Source organism: Scleropages formosus, chromosome 19 (genome assembly GCF_900964775.1).
Source record: "Scleropages formosus chromosome 19, fSclFor1.1, whole genome shotgun sequence".
Classification (NCBI taxonomy): Eukaryota; Metazoa; Chordata; class Actinopteri; order Osteoglossiformes; family Osteoglossidae; genus Scleropages; species Scleropages formosus.
Window position 1 is genome coordinate 5,907,384 of NC_041824.1, and position 26,708 is coordinate 5,934,091.

At 43.2% G+C, this 26,708-nt stretch overlaps 1 protein-coding gene across 3 annotated transcripts in view; it reads right to left on the reverse strand.

Annotated features, from left to right (window-relative positions):
- Positions 1 to 671: 671 nt before the first annotated feature.
- Positions 672 to 26,708, reverse strand: part of vav3 (vav guanine nucleotide exchange factor 3) — a 73,373-nt gene continuing 47,336 nt past the window's right edge. The window contains exons 18-28 of one of the 3 annotated variants that reach the window (XM_018741206.2): positions 24,307 to 24,329; positions 23,582 to 23,615; positions 16,763 to 16,893; positions 14,380 to 14,445; positions 13,501 to 13,535; positions 12,968 to 13,084; positions 10,369 to 10,456; positions 9,081 to 9,210; positions 4,270 to 4,350; positions 3,142 to 3,293; positions 672 to 1,063 (exon numbers count right to left, since the gene is read on the reverse strand). In XM_018741206.2, the coding sequence (XP_018596722.2) occupies positions 1,019 to 1,063; positions 3,142 to 3,293; positions 4,270 to 4,350; positions 9,081 to 9,210; positions 10,369 to 10,456; positions 12,968 to 13,084; positions 13,501 to 13,535; positions 14,380 to 14,445; positions 16,763 to 16,893; positions 23,582 to 23,615; positions 24,307 to 24,329 (902 nt within the window). In that variant the 3' untranslated portion in view covers positions 672 to 1,018. Of the gene's footprint in view, positions 1,064 to 3,141; positions 3,294 to 4,263; positions 4,351 to 9,080; positions 9,211 to 10,368; positions 10,457 to 12,967; positions 13,085 to 13,500; positions 13,536 to 14,379; positions 14,446 to 16,762; positions 16,894 to 23,581; positions 23,616 to 24,306; positions 24,330 to 26,708 lie in introns of all 3 variants that reach the window. The other 2 variants (XM_029246190.1, XM_018741207.2) reach the window with 2 other exon arrangements.

The following is a 26,708-nucleotide window of genomic DNA, read 5'->3' on the forward strand; positions in this document are numbered from 1 at the left end:
AGCTTCATCTCGCTCTGATGTGACTGAGCACCGTATTTAACTGCGGCGAAACGCTGGTTCAAGTTGGTCTTTAAACCCGCCGGGTAATTACTATGTTTTATCGTGCCGTTCACAGTGTTTTGTAACTGTTGGGTTCAGAGTAATTATTCTGTCAGACGTGTGCAAATCCTGCTCATTATTGGATTAAGAATGTACTGCCTGTAACGTGAAACGGGATCCTTCCAGAGAAGGAGTGAGTGCCAATTCAGGGCTGCGGGTGCCGCGCGGAAGCATCTGGAACGATGTCGGGATGATCCGAGTACCAGTGCTTCATGTGGGGTCACACTCATTGACGAGGCGGCCAATGGGAATTAGACAAACACAGTGCAAAGGATGTGAACCAACACACAGCAGAACACCTCAGCAGCCGGTTGCTGTGACGATGCCATCAAGTCTGTCTCCCAGGTTTCCGGGCGGTCCGTGGCAGTGACTGTAATCCGTGATGGGGGCGGGGGAGCGGCGTGGTGCAGCTGGGGGTGCGAGGGCCACGAGGAAGTCATCAATAATAGCTCAGGTGAGCGGGACAAATGCAAGGTCGGGCCACAGGAAGTTTCTGCGCAGCAGAAAAAAGTCTTTCCTCTCATTCCTACGCATCCATGAGGAGGAGGACGACTCAGTCAAGAACTGGGGGGGGGGGGGGGGGCAGTTAAATATTTAGCAGCGAAGGCAGCTGCTGTCGTGAGGGGGCCGGAAGAGTGACGGGTGCGATGAAGCTGTCTGGGTCTGTGAGCATCTTCTGGAGCGGGAGGAGTCTTGCCCCATGTCCCAGCACTCTCTCCTTCTTTCCAGCAGGAAGACTGAGAGGCGCTCGCAGCGCCGCTCCTCACGTCCCCATTAATCTGTCAGCGCAGAGAAATCGCCAAGGGCCCTCGACTCCTCCACCGCCGGGATCTGGGAGGAGGGAGGCAGCTGGGGGGGTGGGGGGAGGTACAATGGAAGGCGTACGCCCGGTGGGACAGCGTTCCGGGGTCTCCCTGCGTCACTCTTCGCCCTCTTCCACGTACGTAGAGGGGAACCAGCCCACCTGCCAGCACAATGAAGAAAAAGAGAAAGAAGCAAGAGTTCAGAATTAGCCTGGTGAACACACTGCAGTAATAACAGTGTAACACGATCCTCCTTCAAGAAAGGCATCTGCCAACACATAACCGTGATTGTTCAGGATGTTGGGAAGATGACACATCCTTCACGGTACATTGCCCACAATGCTTGCTGCACCGGGCTACTGAGGCGGCGCACTAGAGTTGCACTGGGGTAACAGCACGGTAATAATAATATCCAGTAGCAGTTTGTCACCGTCCTACTTAAGGCCTCAATCTGGCGACTCACCCACAGAGTCTGGCCTCCGTTATCTGTAACTAAGAGTAGTTTACCTTTCAAACATGCTGCTACTGCACACAGAGGCGATCCTCGACTTACAACACATTCGACTTAAAACCAACCGGATTTATGACCACCGTCCCATAAACCTTATTATATTATTTTTGAGTCCCAACATTTGGTCATAACGTCTATATCTCTGACCACTCCATCTGCTAGACGGTAACATCAGCTCTCGTGATCCCGCAAGACCCCATAACTGCTAACCGTTTGGGTCTCTGTCAGTGTTTGGGGGTCTATCACTGGTTTTGTTTGGTTTTTAAAACTTTCCATTTTGTGATTCCCTCAAGTTACTTTTTATTTAAAATGGCCAGCAAGCGAAAACATGAGTGTTTGTTATTCATTAATGAATATCGTAGAATATTAACTACGATATAAATAAATAATTACCTGTACTGTATTTCGTTTTACAATTACTGCACTCTATTTGGATCATTATTATTATTCTATGTTATTAGTTTAACATGAAATTAGTCTTAAAAAATACGTTCATACATGTTAATTGATTATATATCCTTATGGTTCACAAGATTGAATTTTATAATATATAATATATAGAAAATATAAAAAATAAAATTTTGAATGATGACAGTCGGATTATGATGGGTTGTTGGAATGGAACCATTGGTACATCCATGATAAAATGAAGTGCAATGTGAAGGCTACTGAGAGAGATCTTCGCAGCAGGAAATGTAAGTCCATCTTGCCGTCTCACAGAAAGCCCCGAGTTCTGGAGGCGGGTCGGGCTTTCTGGTCCTTCTCACATTGCCCCTGTGTGAGCAAGTGGAGATACTGGAAAAGGTGTCCTAGATGTCTCGCTCCTACAGTAAGCTGAGGTGAGACGCTGCGAGATGTGAAGGTGAGACGTCACCATGCTGGTGGCATCTGGCTGAAGGCAGAAGGGGCTGAGCTGTAAATGACGCTTTTAGCCACAGCTCTATGGAGGCGACAGGCAATTCGAATCCAGTCCACAGGACCATAGGCTAGATACCAGGGGCTGGGTGCTGAGACTGACGGCGCTCCAGGTGAGACTGAAGTGCGCATTCGGACCTTTCCATGGTGCGAGTTATGGAGACTCAGCAGGGATTTGACCTTAGTTATTTGGCCAATATGAGCCAAAGACAGCCAAGCCCAGAAGATCATCCCTGGAACCCTTGGAACGACACAAAATGGTTTGGTAAAGGGATGCAATTTTCTGGAGATCCCATTCCCATAAGAGGAATAAAGGACTCACAACAATCCCTGTGTTTGTTTGTTTGACCGTCCGTCCGTTTGTTCGTTCATTTGTTTAATGGGGCAGTTGTTACCAAAGTGGTTAGAGCTGCTGCTTTTGGACCCAAAGGTTGCAAGTTAGAATCCCACCTCCAGCTGTAGTACTTACCCTAAATCGCTCCAGTAAAATTACCTAACAGTATGAATGGGTAAATAACTTTAAGGGGCTTAACACTGTAAGCTGCCGTGAAGAAAAGTGTGAAGTTCGTTTGCTTCACTGGTGAGTTAATTGGGCGTAGGTGGCGTAGCGGTTAGTGCTGCAGCCTTTTGACTCAAAAGACAGGTTTGAATCCCACCTCTTCTTACACCCGGTTAATACAGGAAAAATTAACCTGCTGGATAATTAGGAAAGTCAGTGTAAGTTGCTTCAGGTTGTAAATTGCTTTGAAGAAAAGTATCAGACAAACAGAAACATAGTTCTGCCCTGAGAAAGTGGGGGTCTGCAATACCCACCCTGCCGTTGACCTCTCCTCTCCACCATCCATTAGCACCCATCTTGGTGTAGATTTTCACCACGTCCCCTTCCTGGAGCGAAAGCTCGCGCGTGTCCCTTGACGAGAAGTCGTAGCGGGCGATGGCGACGCCGACCACCTTGGGACTCAACACTGAAAGACACAAGACAAACGGCTGAGCAGAAGACCCAGAACTGTGTGTGACGCCACCACATATTTGCAGCCAAGGCATGTGAGTCTGGGGTTCGGAACCATTCATATGTACTAGCCGCCTGTTCAATATATATATTTTTATATATGTGTCTGTATGAATATCTATCTATAGCTATATATATTACATATATTCTGTAAAGTTGAACAATGACAAAATATTGTGTGTGTGTCTATATATATATATATATATATATATATACACACATACACTCACAATATTTTGCACTCACAATCTATTTTGCATATTAAAAATTATACAGTATAAAAAATGACTGGTGAATGGTTGTCTTACTGTCTTATTATGTCTTGGCTTTTATGCACATGAAGTGAGAAAATGGGAGCAGTGTTTTTTTGCCGCAGAGGATCAGACAAAAATATGGAAATCTGAGACAGGAGAGGCCTGCCGGCAGGCGTGTGTGAGCCTGCGCTTGCTGCATACCAACAACATGTTGCTCTCTCTGCTCTTATTGTGTGTAAATCATTACAAAGCAATGGTTTGAAAAAATGGTATTGATCTTTATATTTATATGCATTAGTGTGTATCGCTGTCAGTAACGCACACACACTGACTGAAACCGCTTGTCCCAAGCAGGGTCATGGCGAACCAGAGCCTAATCCAGCAGCACAGGGCACTAGGCTGGAGGGGGAGGGGGCACACCCAGGAGAGGACGCCAGTACATTGCAAGGTGCCCCAAGTGGGACTCGAACCTCAGACCCACCAGAGAGCAGGCTCCGTATATATATATATATATATATATGTGCACAGTGATGAACAAATACATACAGGGGAAAAATGCCAAAAAAAGAGCTTTTGGGGGGTGAAGAGAGGGAGCACTGTAGCAGGTTTGGATGGGACAGGCCTGGTCAGGTGGCTGAAACCAGTCGAAGGGGAGGAAGAGAAAGCTGTTACCTGTACCTGACCAGAAGGGAGCAGAGGTGGGAGGTGCAAAGCTGTAGCCGCCGGGAGTTACAAACGAAAAGCCACAGAGCAGCGGAGCTTTAGAGGGGGAGGGGAGAGAAGAGAAAACAAGGTTTAATTAGATGTGGCAGGGCAAGAAAAAGCTGCACAATCAGCTCCTGACTGGAATAAAGAGCAGCAACTCAAAGAGAAAGACGGCCGCTATCGACCGGGGTGCCCATGGCGATCGCTGACTGCCGCAGAGGCCGGAGGACACCCACCTCGGCACTGTTATCTAGCAAGGATATAGACATAGACTCGCACCCTCAACACACCATCGCCACCTTGGATCAAAAGAGGAGCACTTTCACCAACACGCTGGTCCAGCTGCGCTGCTCCAATGGTCGACCCGAGGTCAGGTGTAGGATGTAAGCTCTATGATGGGTCCTCACTCCATTGGCACAAATGGATGGATCTATCTATCTATCTATCTATCTATCTACAATGCATTCATAAAATCTTCACCTTTTTTTCAAATTTTTTTCCAAACCATGTCCAATTAATTCAATTTACAAAGTGCAGAAACATCTCAAAGACAATCAACAGCAATGGGATGTCAAGTGTCATAGCAAAGGGTCTGAATACTTATGTCAGTGTGATATTCCAGTTTTTTCTTTCTAATAAATTTGCAAAAATTTCTAAAATCCTGTTTTTGGTGTGTCATTATTGGGTATTGAGTATAGATTGAGGGGGGGGAAAAAGATTTTACCAGAAGATGAAAAATGTGAAAAAAAGTGAAAAGGTCTGAATACTTTCTGAACATCTATCTATCTATCTATCTATCTATCTAAGGTTCACATGTTCTCAGCCTTTCGGAAGCAGCCCCCCATGACTCTGTCTGGGACAGAAAGCTTCAATCATGAACAAAGACATCAACGGGGGGGCTGGGGGAGGTTTGTCTGCGACGCCACAGTGCAGGACGATGCAGCCTGACTGTAATCCCTGGGTGAAATTCACCATTTCCACTCACATTCTATCAGCCTCAGCTGCGTCACTGTTTCCTGTTGTGCTTCTCCACTTCTCTCTCTGTCTCCCGCTGAAAGCAACACACAGTCTCCCTCATGGTACACACTTTTCCAGCTGCATCAGGCCCCTCTTTCGCAATTTCGTTCTTTGCCGAAAAGATAATAGTTTAAGAAGGTTTCAGCAGTTACACCACTGATCTTTAAAAAGTGATTTTACATAAGAGTCCATGTGTGGGTAGATGGGACATAAAAGCACTTCTTCTCTACCTGTCTTTTTCTCTCCAGAAAATGAGAAGATCTTCATCTTGTTCAATGAAACAAGACTTTTGAGGCTTTCCGAAGCCTCCGGATTACATATCAAAACATCTGATTACATACCTTTTATACACATTGCTCCAAAGACTGAAGAAAGTGCATGTGTTTATTAATGATGCCGAGTAGTACAGTACAATGTGATGTCAGAGCACAGGGAAGGCTTCAAACTCACATGCACTTCATTAAGCCCATATTTCTTCCAGATACCATCAGGAAGTTGCACACCCAAAACAGAAATACTTTCATCCCAAAATATCCCAAAAAGATGCCGCACATTTCTTATGGTAATGCTGAAAGTTATATTTCTACCATCCGTGAGAGGGAAATCTTCATACATTTACATTTACTTTTATTCATTTAGCAGGCACTTTTCTCCACAGTAAGCAATAAACAAAAGTGCCTTTCCCAGCAGGTGAAGAGTTATAGATACAGACACACGATTCTCAAAGCACAGGCAGTTTGTCCAACACCACCATTTTTGTTGGCGCACGTTACACAAGTAACTGTCTATAGAACTGATCAGAAATACAGAGGTGATGGTGGCAGATATTAAGGAGCAGAGAGGAAATCAGGAGAGAAGTGAGTCTGAAAGAGATATAATTTGAGACTCTTCTTGAATGTTGAGAGGGACTCAGCAGCTCTGAGGGACAGGGGGGAGCTCATCCTCCAACATTGGAACCAAAAGCACAAAACTAAGGACTTTCAATTTTCGATTTTTCAATCATCTGGAGATGCGTGATGATGGAGGCAGGAAGATCAGACATTGGGTAGTTTCAGGGAGGGATACCACCATGGCCTGTATCAGAAGCTCGGTAGAGAGTGCTGTGTGATATGGGAAGATCCTGTAGATATAGTTATACAGGATGAATCTGAAGGATCAGGTTATGAATTCAATGTGTTGGGTGAAGCAGAGACTTGAGAGGATTGTTACCCTCAACCAATGAAGAGGATGAAATGAACAAATGTTCCTGTTTGATAGAGAGTTCCAGACAGGTGGAAGGACCTGCTGGGAGATGAAAGATCTCGGGCTTGGAGAGGGTGAGTTACAGACGTTGATCAGTCATCCTAGCAGAGATGTCCAAGAGGGAGGCAGCGATGTGAGAGGATACGTCTGTGTCGGTGGGGAGAAAGGAGACGCTGGGTATCATCAGAATAGTAGTGAAAGCAAAACCCAGGACAGTCAATGACAGAGCCAAGGGATGAGGTATAGATGCCAACCAAAGGGATCAAGCAGCAAAAAAGAATACATCGAGCATCACCACTGCTCCATAAAAATAAAAAAAAAACTATGAGTTACACAAGCTATAAATATCAAACACTGAGGCTCTATAAATCTGATCAGCCTCATGAGGCAACAAACAGATGAACTCTCAAAAAACCGATTTTAATCATACATTTACAGTATCTCTTGTGTAGACCTCTTAAAATGCTGTTTCTTTTTAACAGAGATAAGACCCACAACGCCGGGGCACTGAGGGCAAGTTATTTGTTCCGCTGTCTGCGTCAGTGGTTTGATTACACATTTCCTGCATGCGGTACGAGAAGAAAAGGCACATCGCAAAGTGATGATTTTAAAAGCAAGCAAATATTGCTAGAGCAACATAAAACAATACAGAAAATCGTTGGGAGAAAAGGTGTTTGTGTTCTTTGAAAGCAAGCCTTTGAGAGAATGAAGGGAAGGCAAAAGGAAGGGAAAAGAGGAAAGAACAAATATTCCCTCCTAAATTGAGCTCCCTTCACTGGGGGCTGTGCTGTTCCCACCAGCCCACCCTGTTTGTTTGTTTGTTTGCTCCAAAGGAGGAGGAATTTGAATGACAAGCTCTGCTCAAGGATAAAGCAGGAGGCTCACGATCCAGCCAATCTTCCCCACGTACCACGGCGACCTTCAGCAATCTCTGGAGTTTTTTTCCTCGACTTTTGTCTCATGACATATGGTGCTTCAATGAAATCTCATCTAAGCCCTGATTGCAGTGCGTCAGAAGCGCTCCATCAGTTGGAGATTGTGCTCGGCAGAGGCCTTGTGCTCACGACACAGGATTTAACCCATGTGCCTGTTCTGGTGACCACACGTGTCCATGCAAAGTGCCAGGTGACCCCTCATCGCCTGTACCTGCCGCCAGACGCATTAAAAACTGTATCACATAAATTATAGTAAAATCTACAACCTCAAGAGCTGTGTGTAAAAGCACACATGAATTCAGCACAGAAACAGTTAAAAGAAAAGCAAAAAATAAAGTTATTTGTGTCCTGCATCCACGCTGGACGTACCTATAAATTGATAGTTTAGTGTTTTGTAACTGTTATTCAGAGTCTAATCATTAAATTATTCATTTATATTAACCACCAGCTAGTGAAATGTTTAAAGCTGGCGCCTTTCAGCCAGAAGGACACATGTTCAAATCCCACCTCTGGCTGTAGTATCCTTGATGAAGGTACAGACCTAGAATTAATACAGTAAAAATTACCCTGCTCTATGACTATGTTGTAAATCACTGTAAGTAGCTTAAAACTGTAAATCGCTTTTGGGAAAAGCATCAGCTAAATGAATAAATTCAATCAAAATGAATAAAATTTTCTAAGATAGAAAAATCACATAGCAAGCGCAAAACAGAACAAAAAATAAATGAATGCACTTAACCAGCCACTTTATTTTGTACACCTGGCCGGTACTGACTGGTACAGAGGATGATTTTTGGCACATCACTTAGCATCATTTGAATGCCAAAGAGTACCAGAAAATTCTTGAAGACCAGGTGCATCCTTTTACTCCATTCCAGCCTTTCTGAAGACATAAGACAATGTGCCATGTCACAAAACACACATCATCTCAGGATGGTTCCCCAAACATGACAGTGCCCTTACTTTACTCCAGTGGCCCGCAGAGCCCATATATCTCAAGCCAACGCAGCATCTTTGCTTTGAGGTGGAACATGATGATATCAGAACGAAGGTACCGCCAAAAAATCTGTGTGAAGCCACTTCTAAACAGAGGAGCTGGTAAAGTAGTGACTAAAGCTGCTGTCTTTGGACACAAAGATTGCAGCTTTGAATCCCACCTCCAGTTGTAGTACCCCTGAGCAAGGTACTTACCCTAAATTACTCCAGTAAAATTGCCCAGATGAGTAAATAATGGTAGTTAGCTTAATGTTCTAAGTCGCTTTGAGCTGTACTTGTAATAAAATTCAATTACACTGTGGAAATGTCAGCAGCAGCTTGTTGCTATATTCATGTTGTTCTGGAGCCAAAAGAGGGCCCCCCATAGAACTTGCTATGTGTACCTAATAAAGTGGCCAGTGGACGTACGTTAGAATAATTACACTGTCCACATTCATGTACTCGGTAGACACCCTTATCATGAGCCCATTTACACACAGATGCACTCCCACAAATATAATACCTCCAGCAGCTCGTCTCTCCCCAGCTGGAGTTTTTTTTAGGAAAAGCTCATCCAAAGGCAGAGCATTGGCTCGACTGCTAATGGGTACTTACTGTTTGCCCCGTGCCGGTTGGTCCGTACCGCAGCAGCATTCTCAGTCTCTCTGTAGGGGAACTGCAGCGTGGTGTCCAAGCTGCGGAAGCCCTCCTTCAGGGAGTGATGCTTGTAGTAATCAATCAGCTCCTGTTTCCCAGGAAAGTAAATGCAGAGGTGTTCAAGCCAACATGCCAACACTCTTTCCACAAGCAAGCCCTTTTACTTCATACTCCAAACATTTTTAAATCTGGAACTTCAAAATCTAATGTAAAATAATGAAGTCCAGGAATTCAGGGTAATACGGTGGCTGACACTTTCTGTTCTACACATAACAAATCTTTGTCTCCCTCTCTTACATTTACATTTATTTATTTAGGACATGCTTTTCTCCAAAGCAACTTCCGGTGAACTCTATGTAGTGTTATGAGCCCATACACTTATTGACCAAGGTGACTTACACTGTTAGATACACTACTTACAATGGGTCACTCATCCATACATCAGTGGAACACACACACTCTGTCACTCACACACTATGGGTGAACCTGAACAGCATGTTTTTGGACTGTGGGAGGAAACCAGAGCACCTCGAGGAAACCCACGCAGACACGGGGAGAACATGCAAACTCCACACAGACATGAGTGGGGATTGAACCCATGTTCTCTCACATCACCCAGGTGCAGAGCCACTGTGCTGACACAGTAATGTATAATTCTTTATGTATTTAATTTTATACATATATACACACAGCCATCACTGTGGAAACCAAGCAAACGCTTAAAAAATGTTATGCACTTGCATTTGCTATTAGTATAGCACCCTCCAATAATAATGGAACCCATAAAATTTTAAATTGAATCGAAAACTATTTACTAGTTCATAATATATATTAAAACTATCATGGGCATAGCAAGGGATTCTGCTCCCCTGAAAGAATACTGCTCTGCCTCCCTCCCCCTTTTTCACACAGAATAAATTAATTATTACCAGAATTTTTCCAGGGCCTCACCAGGTGTTGGGCCCCTGGAATTGTCACCATCATTCACACTAGAAAAGATCCTGATTACTGTCATACTATTTCCAACTATTTTGAAATACCACACCTAGCAATGAAAATGTTACACATCTGTTTTTATACACTAAACGTCAAAGTAAGACATTGAAACAAAAATGTGACAAGGACGATTTGTATTCTAAACCGTAAACGCTTGCCTGCCAAGGTGAAGTCTCTAATTTCACCTTGCAAAGTACAGTTTTTTTTTGGACGTAGCCGAACGTTGAATCTGAACAAGCCGAGTACTTACTAATATACTTTGGAACCTCTTGTTCTCGGCGATGTAGAAGCAGCAGTCTCTTTTCAGGATCTTGATGTGCTTCACATCATTGTTGTACCTGTGGTTGATGAAAAAGTAATGAGTGTAATTTCCCGTCGACTGTGGCAATCGATTCGGACCTCTGCAGGGCTGAGTGCTGCTGTAATGACCCAAAAAGGACAAGAGGACCAGTCGAGGGGCCTGATATTCCATCACCCTACAGTATTTACAAGTCAAGGAGGCGGCCTAAATTTGAGGACCTGTATAGGAGTGGGACATAACTAAAGCGGCATCACATGAGCATTGGTTTTGGGAAGCATTCTAAATGTACATGGAACGTAAATGTACATAAAACGTAAAAAATATTAAAGAAAAATCAAATGTAAAAACAAAAAATATTGTTTCGTACATAATAGCTAACATTTCGTGTAGGGTGCTGGTGTTGCTAAGAACAGACCGGAGACCCGGGCGTGGACCCAATTGCGGGATCGTTTATTATTAAGATACTTGGGACAGGGCAATACTCTGAGTCGGGGGGAAGCATGGTTCAATACGAGGTGCAAACGTGGTCCGAGAGGAGAATCCAAAGATGTGGTCGATGATGCGAAGCGAGGTTCGGTGCTGTAGGAAACAGGAACATGGATGGGGAGACGGGCAAGGGAACAAGGAGCAAGGTTCTCGGAGGAGGATAGGTAAGGCGTTGAGGAAGCGTCATGGCTGTAGGAGGGATGGTTGTCTCTAAGAGATTCACCAACTAGGACGGAGCTGGGCATGGTTTTTATAGATGAATACTCCGATTGTGGACAGGTGCCTAATTGGAGTCAGGTGCTGCTGGTTGAGGTGCGTGCGTGGTCGTGACAGCAGGTTTGGGCCCGATGCGAACCATTTTGTCATCCTTGTCTGTCTTACGATACTTTCCTGAATGAGCCTCTTATCGCTTAGTAGCGGAATAAGCCCTCTAATATCGGCCCTAATCCATAATTTGTATTAAGAAATCCAATGACGTGCCTATTATAAACCGAAATGCCAAACTTAATTCAAAATCCCGGGGATTTTTATTTTCACGTACCGTACCCGTGACAGGAGATGTACTGCGCTGCCGGGGCTGAGGTTGAAGCGAGCGTGATATTTGTTTCAAGTACGTTTTATTTTGCAGGGTATATAACCCTACAAAAAGGGCCCCTTCCACACAATCTGAAGCACAAATGTAGTGCGCGTGCAGGCAATTAGGACTTCATTCCTGGTGAGACCGCACAGTCGCCAGGCTTCAGGAAGGGCAATAAATTAAGCGACGCTGCCGGGAAATTCATGGAGCAGCTCCTCCCTGACAAGCACACAGCACTGAAGCAATGTAAAACACCGGGTTATTAGAACGGACCTGCTTGGCGAGTGGCAGGGCTGCCACCGAACACATCCTTTCACAGACGTCGCCTCCGGCCTGTCGGCAAACTGTTATGTTGAGCATCTTTAATGGTAGCGGAAGCACAAAAAATACAGCAAATAATATGCTGAAAACAACAGAAATCAGAATAAGATTGTGTAAAAAAAAAAAAATCAGTTGACTGGATGCTGCAAAGATGAGCGCAAAGGAAGCCTCAGCAGAGTGGTGACTCCAGTCCTGATGCTGCAATTCATTGACTCTCAGTGGGACAACTGGAACCTTTTCGATTCTCTCATCTTCTAAGGTCCAAAGCTGTCATTACACTGAAAACTGTAGCGGCACTATAGCTCAAAACTTTTAAGAATTTGTCATTCTTCATGCAACAGGCTTATTGTTTACTAAAGCTGCTTTTTTTCACAGTAACACAGCGGTTTTACATGCACAACAGGTATTTTATTCACTGCCTACGCTATGCTTCACTCTGCAAATCGATCAGACGCTGTTCTTCATCCATACCAGCAAACTAATGACTGTACTTCAGACAATTATTAAGGTAATATACAATCACATCTGAAATGGCAGATTCAGATAACTCATAATAACATTAACTGGATAAACATGTAAGCATTAACTCAGTTAGCTAAAGCTTTAACCCTTAAAATACAGTAAATTAAATTTAGCTGACCCTTTTCTCCAAAGCAACTTATAGTGCTAAGGTGACAATTATTTATCCATTTACACAGCTGGGTAATTTTACTAGAGCAATTGAAGGTAAGTACTTTGCTCAAGGGAGGAAGACATTGTACCTACAACCTTTGGATCCACAGGCTGCAGCTCTAACCACTATGCCACCAGCTGTCAAAAACTGTGTTTCAACTGTGATTTACGAGTCGGATTCCAAAGGTGACAAAAATTATTCATTCCAGTGTTAATAGTTTGGATAATAAATAGTGGAATTCAATCGTTTCTGTTACAAATATTACAATATTCATTGATGTTATCATTGTCAAGAACAAAAAATGCTGCTAATATTTTATTTTACATAATATTTTTGTCCGGGAATGGTGGTATTCAGTTAGTAATTGTGGTAAAGCAACCCCCAATAAAAGGAATTTGCTTAATGGTGTGATTTCATGGGCCGCATTAACCCCGTGAGGTGTAAAGTGGTTTACAAGTGGCCACCTCTGCTCACACCTGTGGGTCACTTACTTTATGCTGATGGCGTACTCGGTGGACTCCTTGCTGCGGTGCCTCACCAGGTAGGTGCTGTTGCCCCTGTTTATGAGCTCCGCCTCAGCCTGCAGCCTCTCCATGGGCCCCGCAAACCTGAAGAATTCACATTAGCATCAGATAGGCCATCAGCTGGGCCACCAGACCCCCCCCAGTCGGAGGACAATGGTAGTGCCTTCCGGTTACCTCCTAAAATCGTTACCACATTATCACACTACTGCAGTTTGGCTAAGGCGACACAGGAACATTATGGATTATCTGGTCTGCTTCATTAATGTCACACAGAAAAATAGAGGACTTGGAGGTTATTTCTCCCAAATTGTGCTTGTTATTAAAACATAGAAAGATTTTGTTATTTATTTATTTATATTTCAACAATGGCTTTATTTTGTAATGGCTTTTGAAATTGGCTACTTACATTGTGACATCTCGCTATCATTATCGTTGGTGAAATGCTTCATTTCACCTTTCATACGCTTGAGAAATTATACATTTTTAATATAGGAACATACCAGGGCTGAGTAGAGAGGTCCACTGGCTTTGGAACCTATATCAGATAAAGACACAAACAAGTTCTCGCATTAGCAGAGTCCTAATGGCCAAAAGCATCACCTTCAAAAGGAGTCAGAAGAATTTCCAGAAAGTGCTTAGTAACAAAAATGTAATTTAAGCAATATTTAGGAAAAAAAAGGAGGCAAAGTAATACAACCATCTGAGCAACCTTGTTCTTGTGTAGCTCATTTGTCTAATAATAAAACCAAAAATACAGGTGGTTAAAACAAGGGCTGTTGAGTTGAATTTATCAGTCGCATTAATGGAAGTGGTTTACCATCTCCTTATTCCGCACGTCTCCGGAGTGTGAACACAGTTGTGAAATGCAAACTTACTCACTTTTGATAACCACTTTGAGTTCCGGGTTCAAAACCTATCCCGGAATCACTTGGAGGAAAGCTGAGGGGGACACCCTGGACAGGACACCAGTCCATTGCAGGGCACACACACACACACACATTCATACATTGGGGTAATTTAGCGTCACCAATTCACTTGAACTACACATCTTTGGATGGGGGGGGAGGGGGGGTATGGCAGGTTTGGCAGGGTCCTGCTCTCTAGTATGTCTGGGGTTTGAGTCCTGATAGGGGTGCCTTGTAACAGACTGGTGTGCTGTCCTGGGTATGTCCCTGTGCCCTGTGTTGCTGGGTTAGGCTCTGGTTCTCTGTGACCCTGATTGGGACAAGCAGTTGTGGGGGATAGGCTCCGGACCTCCACGGCCTTGCATTGGACAAGCTGTTACTGATACTGGGCGTGGTTTAAGTGAATGGTAGTTCACATGTTTAAGTAAGTAAAGCTAATTTTAGTGAACAAGTTAGTTTAGAAGTTCTACTTACGCACGGGCACGGCTTCACAGCATCACTTGGAAAGAATCCAGCATCTCTCGTAGGTAGGATCTTACCCTGAAACCACAACAAATTACTCTGTTTCATTAGTAGTGGTTACTCCATTTCCTTATTGTGGCAATAATGAATAGAAAACCATTGTTTATTTACTGCCAGTGATAATTATACTGCAATTTCTCTTAATGGAAGGACTTCATTAGTGTAAAAACACAAAGAGCCCTTGGCTGACAGCAGATGTTTGTCCAGCCTTTACCTGAACGGTACAACGATAGCGTGCTATGGTAAAAAAACTGAAGAGTGTCGGATCCAGGAGGGTTCTTGAGAATGGTACTTTACTTGAAATCCTCCAGTAAAACTGCCAAGTTGGATAAAATGCTTGCCAGCCAAGAAATTAATAACACCTTTTTCATCATTTTACACCATAAACCACATTTTTACATCAGTGTGCCGGAACTCCTGCAATAAATACGCTATTTGCATTTATGTCGGGTTAAAACATGAGCTGTCTTTGTCATACGAGCTGTCTACAAGAGAGACACATATTTTTGTTAAAAATGCTGCTGTTCCAAACTGGGGTTTTTGCTGAACGGCTGACTGCTCCATAATACGTTTTTCCATCTTCGAGCATCTGTAAAAATCTTTTTTTCAAATATTCTTGTAAAGAACCGATCACTCGTAACGGTTTGGTGCTATGTTTTGGCTCATCTATATCCAATACGGAATATGACACACGTCGACTGTGCCCCTCTCTGATTTATGTGGCGTTCTCCATAATGTAATACGGAATAACGCAAATTTAATCAATACTAATGCTTCTGCTGGTATTGTTGTATTAAATGATAGTTAAATAATCTGATGTGAATTTATGCCGTATTTGTTTCCTTTTTTTCTTCTTTGCCATCCTCTGGCCTCAGCAGAAAGCGTTTTCAGGCAGATCGCCCTGCGGCGCAAATTAGTTTAGGAACCGAATTCGTAAAACGTCCGCGATACATTTAGTGCAATAACATTCTATCAGTGCTCTTGAAAATCTCTTCTATTTGTTTTGCTGCAGATAAGTGCATGATAAAGATTAAACTTATAACCCTGTTAGAGTAAACAGATGCCAGCCAAAGGGCAAAATGAAATTACTGTGATTGATTGTATTTGTCTGGCACCAGTACAGAAATAATTGTCTCCAAGTTATGCGAGAGATGAATGTTTCAGCGTTCTGTAATTCTGCCCACTGTCGCCGAGGGGCTGTGGACATTAAGCAGTCTCCGTGCAGGGCCAGAATTTAATTTTGCATGAAAATAAAATAAATAAATAATGTCCATTTACATTTCCACCGTGCAGGATCTGCATTGCCCTAAACCTTGGCATCTGCTACCCCTGGATGGGAACTGTGCTGAGCCTACACACGAAAACAAAACATATGCATGTGAAACCCCCCAGTAGATCTCCAAGTGATTCTTTCATTATACATATTCATTTAGCTGATGCTGTCCTCCAAAGTGACTTGTAATTATTTACCCATTTAAGTGGGCAATTTTACTGGAGAAGTTTAGTCTAAGTGCCTTGCTCAAAAGTACCACAGCTAGAGGTGGGTTTTGAACCTGCAACCTTTGGAACTAAAGGCAACAGTTCTAACTACTACACAAGCTACTTTGTTCCTGTTCACATTTTTTGTGTTTTATGTAAATTTTCCGGGGGGTGCGGTGGCGCAGTGGCGCAGTGGGTTGGACCACAGTCCTGCTCTCTGGTGGGTCTGGGGTTCGAGTCCCGCTTGGGGTGCCTTGCGACGGACTGGCGTCCCGTCCTGGGTGTGTCCCCTCCCCCTCCAGCCTTACGCCCTGTGTTACCGGGTTGGCTCCGGTTCCCCGCGACCCCGTATGGGACAAGCGGTTCTGAAAATGTGTGTGTGTGTGTGTATATCCTTCATGTCATGGATTTGTAAAAACTAATCAAATATTTATTGTAATAAATTTAATTGAAATCAATAATGATCACTTTAAGTTTATGAATAAACAAATTCCCTGTACAAATTTACATTTACATTTATCTATTTAGCAGACGGGTGCATGTTATAACTGAGATTTTTCAGTAACTGCCATCAAACCCCTGGATGAAGCTGCACCTGTTGAATGACTATACAACCCATTGTGTTTGCATGCCTATTTTAATGTGCTATTGTGACACTTTAAAAACGAATCACTGATGTTGCAAGACCACCAATTTTTGAGTTTCCATTTACAAAAATGTGATTATCTGTTGTCACAAAAAAAATAAAAAATTCTTTGACACCATATGACCATGTCATGATGCCACATGACAGTTTTGGAGATTACTGCTTTGCTCCCAGGAGCCCAGATAAGGTTTTTCCACTATGTTGCCTCACCTGCCACCAGGTGCCGTGGGGGTCCGCACTCATCAGCTCTATGACGTCTCCAACCTGGATGTGGAGAGGGGGGCCACACATGGGACTCGGGATGCCGTAGTAGTTGCGGATCGCAAGCATCTTCGGCAAGCCTGCAGAGACGGAGAGGAGAAACATGGGTCCCAGTGCAGCATTCAGTCTGTTGATGTATCCCTTGTACTCAGTATGACCAAAGACCACCCTGGAAGAAGGGCTCTTGGAAAACAGACAGACCTCCTCACTGCAGCACCGCACTCTTCCCTTTTCTTCCTTTTCTTTGAGTAATTCAGGCTAAGCTCTTTGATCAGGGTGCTACAGAAGTGCTGGGAACCCATCAATCTTTACGCTACATGTCCTAAACCACTAAACTCTCTGTTGCCCTCTTTTATACTCGATACGGTTCTATTTCCAAGCCCATTTGTACTGTTTGTACCTTTACGTGACTACTGCACTTTGACCGAAAAACAAGGTAAACTGCAATCATAATAAAGGATGCAAAGGGTGCATGAGCAAAGGAAAATCAATATGATACCACATTAATTATTTTACTATTGATATCAGGGCTGAAATTTACACAGACATATAGAAAGACAGAAAGATAGATAGATAATACAGTAAAATTATCTGTTAATATATAAACTTTCTTATAATTACTTTTTACCTGCTTTTTTGTATTACTTCTTCTTTCCACTATGATTACAACCCACACAGAGCCTGTCTTTGAATTATGTTAATTAATAGCATTAATTAATTATTAACTGTAATTAAAACTTAATTACTGCTTTATCTGTGTGTCCAATAATTACTGCGTCATAACTTGTTACACTTTCCAAAAACTGTACATACAGTACTGTGCAAAAAGTGTTGGGCACTTAGATGTTTCACAAAAATATTTGTTTTGGACGGTTATTTAATGTCTTCTGCATTAGTGTCGATGGGAAAGAGTATATTTTAGATTTCTAAGCATTCCTTTTGCAAAAAGTTACAGCATTACAGTGAGGGTTTTGTACACACACACACACACACACACACACACAGTCTGAGACCGCTTGTCCTGAGCGGGGTCATGGCGAGACAGAGCCTAACCCAGGGAAGGGACACACCCAGGGCGGGACCCCAGTCCATCGCAAGGCACCACAAGCAGGACTCGAACCCCAGACCCACCAGAGAGCGGGACCCAGCCAAGTTCGCCGTGACCCTACGTGGGACAAGTGGTTGCTGACAATGGATGGTCACTAAGCTTTGTAGGAAGTTTATTAATTATGAGCATTATTTTTGGAAGCATTCTCACTTTACAACTTTCTTCTCCAACCAAGTCCCTAAAACTTTTGCACAGTACTGTGTTTATGTATATTTTGATGTAAACATGGTCAATTTTTGGCATTGCTTCCTCAAAGTTACCTATAAGCTTCTATAAATTATTATACGCTTTATAGCCCTATGTTGTTTTTCATCCTGGATGTAGAAAAATGCGTATGGTGCATTCCCAGCCATGTATTCACCCTGGCGGCTTATCCTAGAAAAAGCCATCTCTAGAGCCAGTCAAGAGTCTCTGTTCCTTCCAAGCTGCTTGAACCATAATGAAAATGGACTCCATTTATAATAGGGCACTAACACGCCATGCAAAATGAGTGATTCCCACCCGTTTGGGGCTAATGGAAAAGTCATGGACTCCAACGCCGTTATGAAGAGGCTTCCAGAGCAGATACAGAGTGCCATCGCGCACTGAATAGCGGTTGTGGCGGATCGTATTTGTTTTCATTATTCGGCCCGTTCCAATATCTGCGGACCGGCTCCAATTGTCAGTGGCAGGCTGGAAAAAATTATTCCAATTACAGATTGGAGAGATGCTTTTCATAATTATCATAATTGAGCTCAAAAGGTCTTTTGCTGCTGGTTAGGGAGCCCAGGCAGGCTCCTGTTCCTGGCAAACCCGCGCCGGGCGCAGGGACGCATGGGGCTGAGCCAGGCCCTGAGCCTTTCGTGCTTTTTTTCTGACAACTATTAGAAAAGAGATGTGCTTAAAATTGGGGCTTACCCCCGGCGGGTCACGAGAAATGAGCCTGAGCCGAGGAGCACAAGTGGCCGCCGATGTTGGACGTCGGGGGGGGGGAGCGGGTCCTGCTTGAAAGCGGTTTTGAAAGGCAGCGATGTCTCTGAAAGAACCCCCAGCCCCGCGGTTCTTGGGGGGAGGGCGGCACACGCAGGCCCCCGCTTTGAGGACAGGAGACAAAGGAGCTGTGCCAGTAAGAGCGACAAGCCTTTCTCTCTCCACGACAGCCTGTAAAAAGAGCTCTGGGAGCAGCAGCCTTCTTGCCAAAGCCTTAAAGGACCGAGGGGGAGTAAAAAGCAAGCAGAGCTCTGAAGCTCCTCTTAAGATGACGGAACGTTTAATAAGAATAATTCATCTGGAAGGCAAGCGTTTGCCGTTTTTGTGAAGTGCTTATAATTTTTTTCCGCCCCACATCTGTACGGAAAGTCTTTTGTGCGCGCGAGCAAACGGTACACAAAGCCGGGAGAATACAGCACTTCCAGGGCCTTCCATGAGGCATCTGAAGATGAGCTCCCAGGATTGTCTGTGTGTGTTTCTGTATTCTGTGTGTTCATTATCAATGTCAGTTCACGTGCCTTATGATGTGTGTGTTTCTTGTGCGTACTCTATGTATCTTCTTGTGTTTAGTATATATGAGCACTGCTGTTTTGGCTTTCTACTGTGTGTGAGGGTATTATGTGCTACATTGTGTTTTTAGATGTGTGTGTGTGTGTGTGTGTGTATATATAAATATGTGTGAATGTGTGTACAGTCAACCCCCGAGATACCCCCACTGAGGTTAGAGGAGTGCAACCTGATGCGGAGTTTTATTTAATACCCCTAATTTGTCCTACGAGGCATTTCTTCACTTTCATGAGCAGCGGATTTGGAGGTTCGAGACCCGAGCCACCCTGAGCTCTTCTTCTCAGTTACAGTTTGCCTCGTGTTGCGTTAAGTTCTCACCCTCCATCAGCCCTTGTCAGTGATCATGTCCCCGTTTGGACTGTCCAAACCATGTCCACTTGTCCACTGTGTGTCACTTCGTTCACGTTGTTTTCATTGATTTCTTTTCTCCTTACTGTTGAATTAATATATGAACACAGAATATCATATGTATATATGTTTTCTTTGTGAGTGTTTAAGTTTACAGTAAATACATAATAGGTGCTAAAGAGCTGAACAAGTTCAGGTAGACAGTCATACAGTATTATATAGTAATTAATTAATGAAGGAAACTGTACTGTTATGTTCTGTTATGATAACTAGTGTTAAGTACTGAAGGAACTATGTACTTTTTAAGGGGGTTTTGATAATATTTTAGAATAATGTCAGTTTTGGGTCTGGGGAATGCATAAAAATTCTTACTGTTGATACTGACTGTAGATATGTCTTTGACTTACAATAATTCAACTTATGAAGGGTTTTTTAGGAATTAATTACCTGAATAAGGTAGGCAAACACTGTGTGTGTGTGTGTGTGTGTGTGTGTGTGTGTGTGTGTGAGACGTGTAAGAATAGGCGGCAGGGCAGGCTCTTGGTGTGCTGCAGGCACCGGAGCTGGAAACCCTGCTTGTCATTCCAGGGTTCACCCCATTTACTTCAAATATTCATGAGTCCATTACAGCAGGGAGCGCAGCCCAGCGCTCCTGGCACAGCCGCCGCCGACACAGTACTCCATCCTCGGCGTACGCTCTGTCCGGCCCACGCTGCCCTGGCTGCCCAACAACAACCATTCGTCCTCAAGGGTTGAATTCCTCACTTCCTGCTTATTGATCCCACCCAACTCTAACCTACGGAAACATCATTCTACTTAATGAGCCCCTTTTACCCCTGTCAACAACAGAAAAAAAAAACTACGATTCGGATTTCTCCGATTTGCCCGTGAGGAATCAACTGGTTTCCCCGGCGTTCCGGAGCGGGTGTACTTCTTCATTACCTCTGACAGCAAATTACTTCTGCTTTAACTTCCACACCCCTCTTAGCGTGCCGTCCCAGCCGGGCAAGAAAACGCGAGGGATCTTCAAGAGTTCAACAGCGGGAGCCGTATGAACACACATCTGGGAGTTCAGCGTAATTGAATTAGCCTCCCGCTCTTCCCCGAGAACAGCGCCCCAAACCTGTGCTGCGTGGTTAAGAATTCAGCTGCGCTAGCAGTTCTCCCTGCGTGACGGACTAGCTTGGGGTTTTGTGGTCTACCAGCACTTCAAATGCCTGGTAAAGTTCCCTGGATTCGCCCTGGGGCAAAGCACCTTCCCCCTCATTATGGCTGCTATAAAAGTCGAGGCTTCCAGAACACAGGCAACACAAGTGTGAAAGCGGAGTGTCCCTCTGGACAAGGGCCCGCCATCGGTACGGAGACAATGTCATTGAGGGACATTCCTCCGCATTCTAACACAGCTATTACCAAAGACGACATATATTAGGCAACAAGCGAATTTCTTGGCTCTTCTGAGAGCCTCTGAGCTCAGAAATGCATCCTTTTCAGTGTCATTCAGCAAGGAAAGAAGATACAGTTCTACAAATGAAAATAAAAAGTTTACACTTTTACACAAACGACCCAATACCAGCGTTGCACTGTCGGGATACAATCCTTCACACATACAAACGTTGCTGATGTACAGTTAAGGTTTATCAGCAAATCTGCTCCCTACAAGACCTGATCACTTGCTTACACCCCTACCAGACTGCTGCGCTCCTCCACCTTTGCCCGCTTGGTGATCCAACGCACGAAAGGTCCAAAATCAAAAGCCCGATAGTTTTCAGTTCCGGTTCCGATGTGGTGGGATGACCTCCCCCTCTCCCTCAGACTTGCTGAATCTCTCTCTACATTTAAGAAGGGTCTCAAAACATATCTTTCGGACTCTCCCCTGATCTCTTAAGTGCATGACAAAATGTAACTGTTTATATTTCATCATTTTTGGATTAGAAATTGTTGAATAATGAGTAAACCTTTATGCAGGTACTTGTGTGATGTACACTGGTTCATATGATGGATTGTGACACACTGACTGTACTCTAGAATCACGTGTCTGCATCCAAACCTCCTTCTGTTAATGTGATGCACCCATTGTATTGTTTTCTGAGATGTACGTCGCTCTGGAGAAAAGCGTCTGATAAGTGAATACATGTAAATGTTTCACTTTTGGGAAAACCGACACAGTCAACGTAAAGAATATTTACCTTTTGGCTGAATTGGGGCAGTAGGTGGTGCATTGATAAGGACTGTTGTGTTCAAACCCACAGGTCACAGGTTCAAATCCCACCTCCTCCTGTCTTACCCGTGATCAAGGTTCTTACCCTGAATTGATTCAGTAAAAATAACCCAACTGTATAAATAGGAGGGGGGCGTGGTGGCGCAGTGGGTTGGACCATGGTCCTGCTCTCCGGTGGGTCTGGGGTTCGAGTCCCACTTGGGGTGCCCTACGACGGACTGGCGTCCCGTCCTGGGTGTGTCCCCTCCCCCTCCGGCCTTACGCCCTGTGTTGCCGGGTTAGGCTCCGGTTCCCCGCGACCCCGTATGGGACAAGCGGTTCTGAAAATGTGTGTGTGTGTGTGTGTGTGTGTGTGTGTGTGTGTGTGTGTGTGTGTGTGTGTATAAATAGGTGACTCATTATAAGCAACAATGGAAAAGTCTGAATGGTAAAGGCAGGTAATGTACCAATTTTCCACTAATTCTGAGGGAACTATCTACTGAAATGCTGCCAGTAAACCTGAATGTTCAAGTACTCATTTGCTCACCTGTACCCTGTGCACGGTAATTTAACTTTAGAGTTTGTTTGAGATGAGAAGAGAGATGGGATAAAATAGCGAAGAGCTCATGATGTTTCCATGGACAGGCATGTTGAGAACAGCCCACTGTGCTTCAGGCTGCATTAGAGATAACAGTTGAGGGATAAAACACAGATATGCGTCCCCTCTCTTCGACGTGCTGAGTTAGTGAGCTGAGTGCTGCCAATGCCCAGGAGGCACCGCGCTTAAAAACTAACCATAACAAGTTAAAACAAATTCAGAGTCCTTGACAATGCATACCACACGCATCAGGTGTCTGAGATTCACCTGCAGTTTCTGTTGTTGTTCAGAGACTTAAAGCTACCTGAATGTTGCTGCTCAAAATTCTCACCGAGGGCCCTGCACTGGTACCCTTGAGCGTGGTACTGCACTGCTACTTTACCAGAAAAGCATCTAACTGTATAAATATGTAAACAGTGCAAAGTTTTTGAGTATATAAGCTGGAAATGACGTTGAATCAAAGCATCCAGTGAAAACAACAATAAATATTATCATTGTTGTTGTTATTATAACTGTTATTATTATTACTATTGTTACAGTAATTAACACATTAAGAACAATCTAACCATATTAAATCATACATAAGGATACAGTAAAAATTACATACTGTACATTTTATATATATATATATAATATTATATATATATATATATAATATAATATATATATATATACACATATATTAGATGTATGAATACACATATATAAATACTATATATGGAACTGTCGTACATATACTTATTGCTATAGACACACCATATATACAGCATTTACAAAAACAAATAGATTAATTATTTAAGGTATTAAACAATTACAGTATAAGTAGTAAATAGAAGGAAAAATTTATTTTATTTATTTTATATTTAACAAATTTATATTTTGTTTTAGATCTAATTTTATATTTAATTTAATATTTAACTAATTTATCTAGAAAAATAAATTGAATTGAAAAAAAACTGTTACACAATCAATTGTACACACCTGGATCTGGGGATCTGATATGATCTGGTCTTTTCTGTAGGGGGAGAGAGAAAAGATCATGTGATCTGTGAATGCAAATACCTGCATGTAGACATGGAAACACACACTTTGTACCATCTTTGTCCTGTTGTCTCTGTTGCAAGAACTTGCACTCGCGGATATGATTAGATTATATGATTGCAACAGTAACAGCCATGTTTGCATGTAACAGAGACAAAATTACTACACGGACACAAAGTTGCACATCATGTCAAGCCTAAAAACTGATGGCATTGTTTTTAAGTATCTAAACGTCACCGAGCTAAATTTTCATTGCAACTGGAAGGAGGTGCTAAGCTGAACCTTGTCAACATGGTACAGATTTGATTTAAAGTTCTGTTTTTATGCAAGTATGAAACACATAGCTTTTAAGCACACATATGTCATTGATGTCCACAATTTAAAACATTACAAGCTTTGCTTGCAGGCTTGAAGAAGCATAAGTGTGTGTGTGTGTGTGTGTGTATGGGTCATGCAGCTGCACAGTTAAACCCTCCTGTTTTTTTACTCCAGTATGACCAGAAAACAAAGCAACAAGAATTTTAGAGGGAAAAATGTGATGCATCTACTCCCTGTTCATGCCTCCCTGACACACATACGTGTGGTGGTCACCCCAACAGCCCAGCAGACGGTCTGACAGCATTAGCGACAGCATTTCCCCACGAGCCCCACTCATCACCGCTCACCTGTTGTCTCAGGACACCGGAATCTGAAATGAGGTTGAAAACAGGCATGGTGAGCACACCGTTCCTAAAAGAACTTGTCACAGCAGTTGCAAAGACAAGAACCGTGTGTTTAGCGCCGAGCTGCAGCTACCTGACAGCAGCCGACGGTAAATAACACAGGGTGGAGCGAGCAACTCTTTTTTTCCCCCCACATTTATCTCGTAGTCTCCCTCGTGGGGCGCTGCCTAGCTACCTGTATCGCTCTGAACTTTGCCCAGGGACGCAAACACACACTTTACACATCATACGCAGCAACAATAAAAAGGTAACACGTGTTCTGGACGTGTGCTGCGTGGATTGAACACATAGAGGGTCTGATCAACATGTTTTGCACATCTCTTTTACAGCCTTCCCTCATATAACAGGGTAATAAACGGTTAAAAACTGCAACACTAATGAAAACAGAGCATTTTTTCATACAACAGCATTTTTCTCGGCAATGCATTGATTTTACATCCACGACGGGTATTTTATTCACTGACTACTCTGTTTCTCTCTAGAAAGCATTCCGACTATGCTTCCTCTAGCAACACTAGCTACTAACTACATTTCCTACGCCCTGCTTCCTACTTCCTGTTATACTGACTGTCTCAACCAATCACAGCGCTGATTGCGGTAAATCCACCTCACAACTAAAGCGGCAGATTCAATAAAAACTTTTGGAAATAAACTGTACAAACATGAAATTATTAACTCAGTTACACAAATCATATAATCTGCTTTTATATGCTTTTACATGGCTATGCACTATGAAAATAAAGTGTTTCTTCTGCCCAAAAATTCTTTTGTCCGCTCCATGTACAATTCTTGTTCCCGATTTTTTCATAATTTGGATAATAATTGATGAAGTTCAATATTTTGTTACATATTTTATAAAATATATTGATGGGGTTTTTATGTTTGAAAATGCCTTTATTTTTGTTATTCTTTTATTTTCGGTGAGACTTTTTACATTTTAACCCTCTAACACCAGGAATTGAGTTCATATACATACAGTATATGTACATACTTACATATATATGTATATATGTACATATCTCAAAACATCACGGCCAATATGTAGAGGTAAAACAGATCTTCAAACAAACACTGACTTTCCTTCATTAGGTTCCCAATTGTATATGCGGAGAACATGCAAAGCCTAAGTTCAAACTTTGGATAGTAAAAGTTTATAAGAGAAAATATTCAAGCGACAAGTATATTCACAGAGTGTCTCAAAGCCGTCTGCAGGGCACCGCGGAATCACGTTAGGACCTTGCAGTACCCAGGTGCGGATGGTGGTGCGGTTATTACATTCACACTATGGTTTCGATGAGCAATGCCAAGGCAAACAATATCAGGCGTTCCACGGGTACCTCTGCATACACACTGGCCCGCTCATTATCTTGTGGCATGCCGTTTATCTTACAACACACAAATGAGCAATATTCATTTTGCTATTATGGGGCCAAGCATAGCTACGCAAGAGTTTCATTTGTTTCTGGGCCGTGTTCCTAGATGCGACTTGTGAAAAGCTGTGCTTTCTAATTAATGTTTTAAATACTTTTAACCATCTGTTTTCACAAACATCTGAACTTTGGAAAGCAAGTAGCTTTACGATTAATGTACATGTTATTCACTCGGCTGACATTCTTAGCTACTGTTATATACAGTACTGTGCAAAAGTCTTAAGCACTTAGATGTTTCGCAAAAATATTTAAGACGGTTATTTAATGTCTTCTGCATTAGTGTCAGTGGGAAAAAGCATATTTTAGATTTCCAAGCATTCTTTTTGCAAAAAGTTATAGTATTACAGTAAGGGTTTTGCATGTTGTTAAAGAAAGTACACACACACACACACACACACACACACACACACACACACACACACTGTCTGAAACTGCTTGTCCCAAGCAGGGTCGCGGCAAACCGGAGCCTAACCCAGCAACACAGGGCACAAGGCTGGCGGAAAAGGGGACACACCCCAGACGGGACGCGAGTCCATCGCAAGGCACCCCAAGCAGGACTCGAACCCCAGACCCACCATAAAGCGGGACTCGGCCAAACCCGCCACGAACCCGCTCGGGACAAGCGGTTGTTATCGATGGATGGTTACTAAGCTTGTAGGAAGTTTATTAATTATGAGCATTAGTTCTGGAAGCATTCTCACTTTACAGCTTTTTTCCCCAACCAAGTGCCTAAAACTTTTGAACGTACTGTAGATGTTAGGTACTGAACAGTTAACATTTCTGAGATAACATTGAAAGTACATATTAAGAACTGGAAATTAATGCTAGTATTAGTGCTGCATACCCAGGACCAAATCATACTAGTAACAAGGTCGTAAACCAAATGATAAGGCACTGGGGTGTTTCTCTCATCAT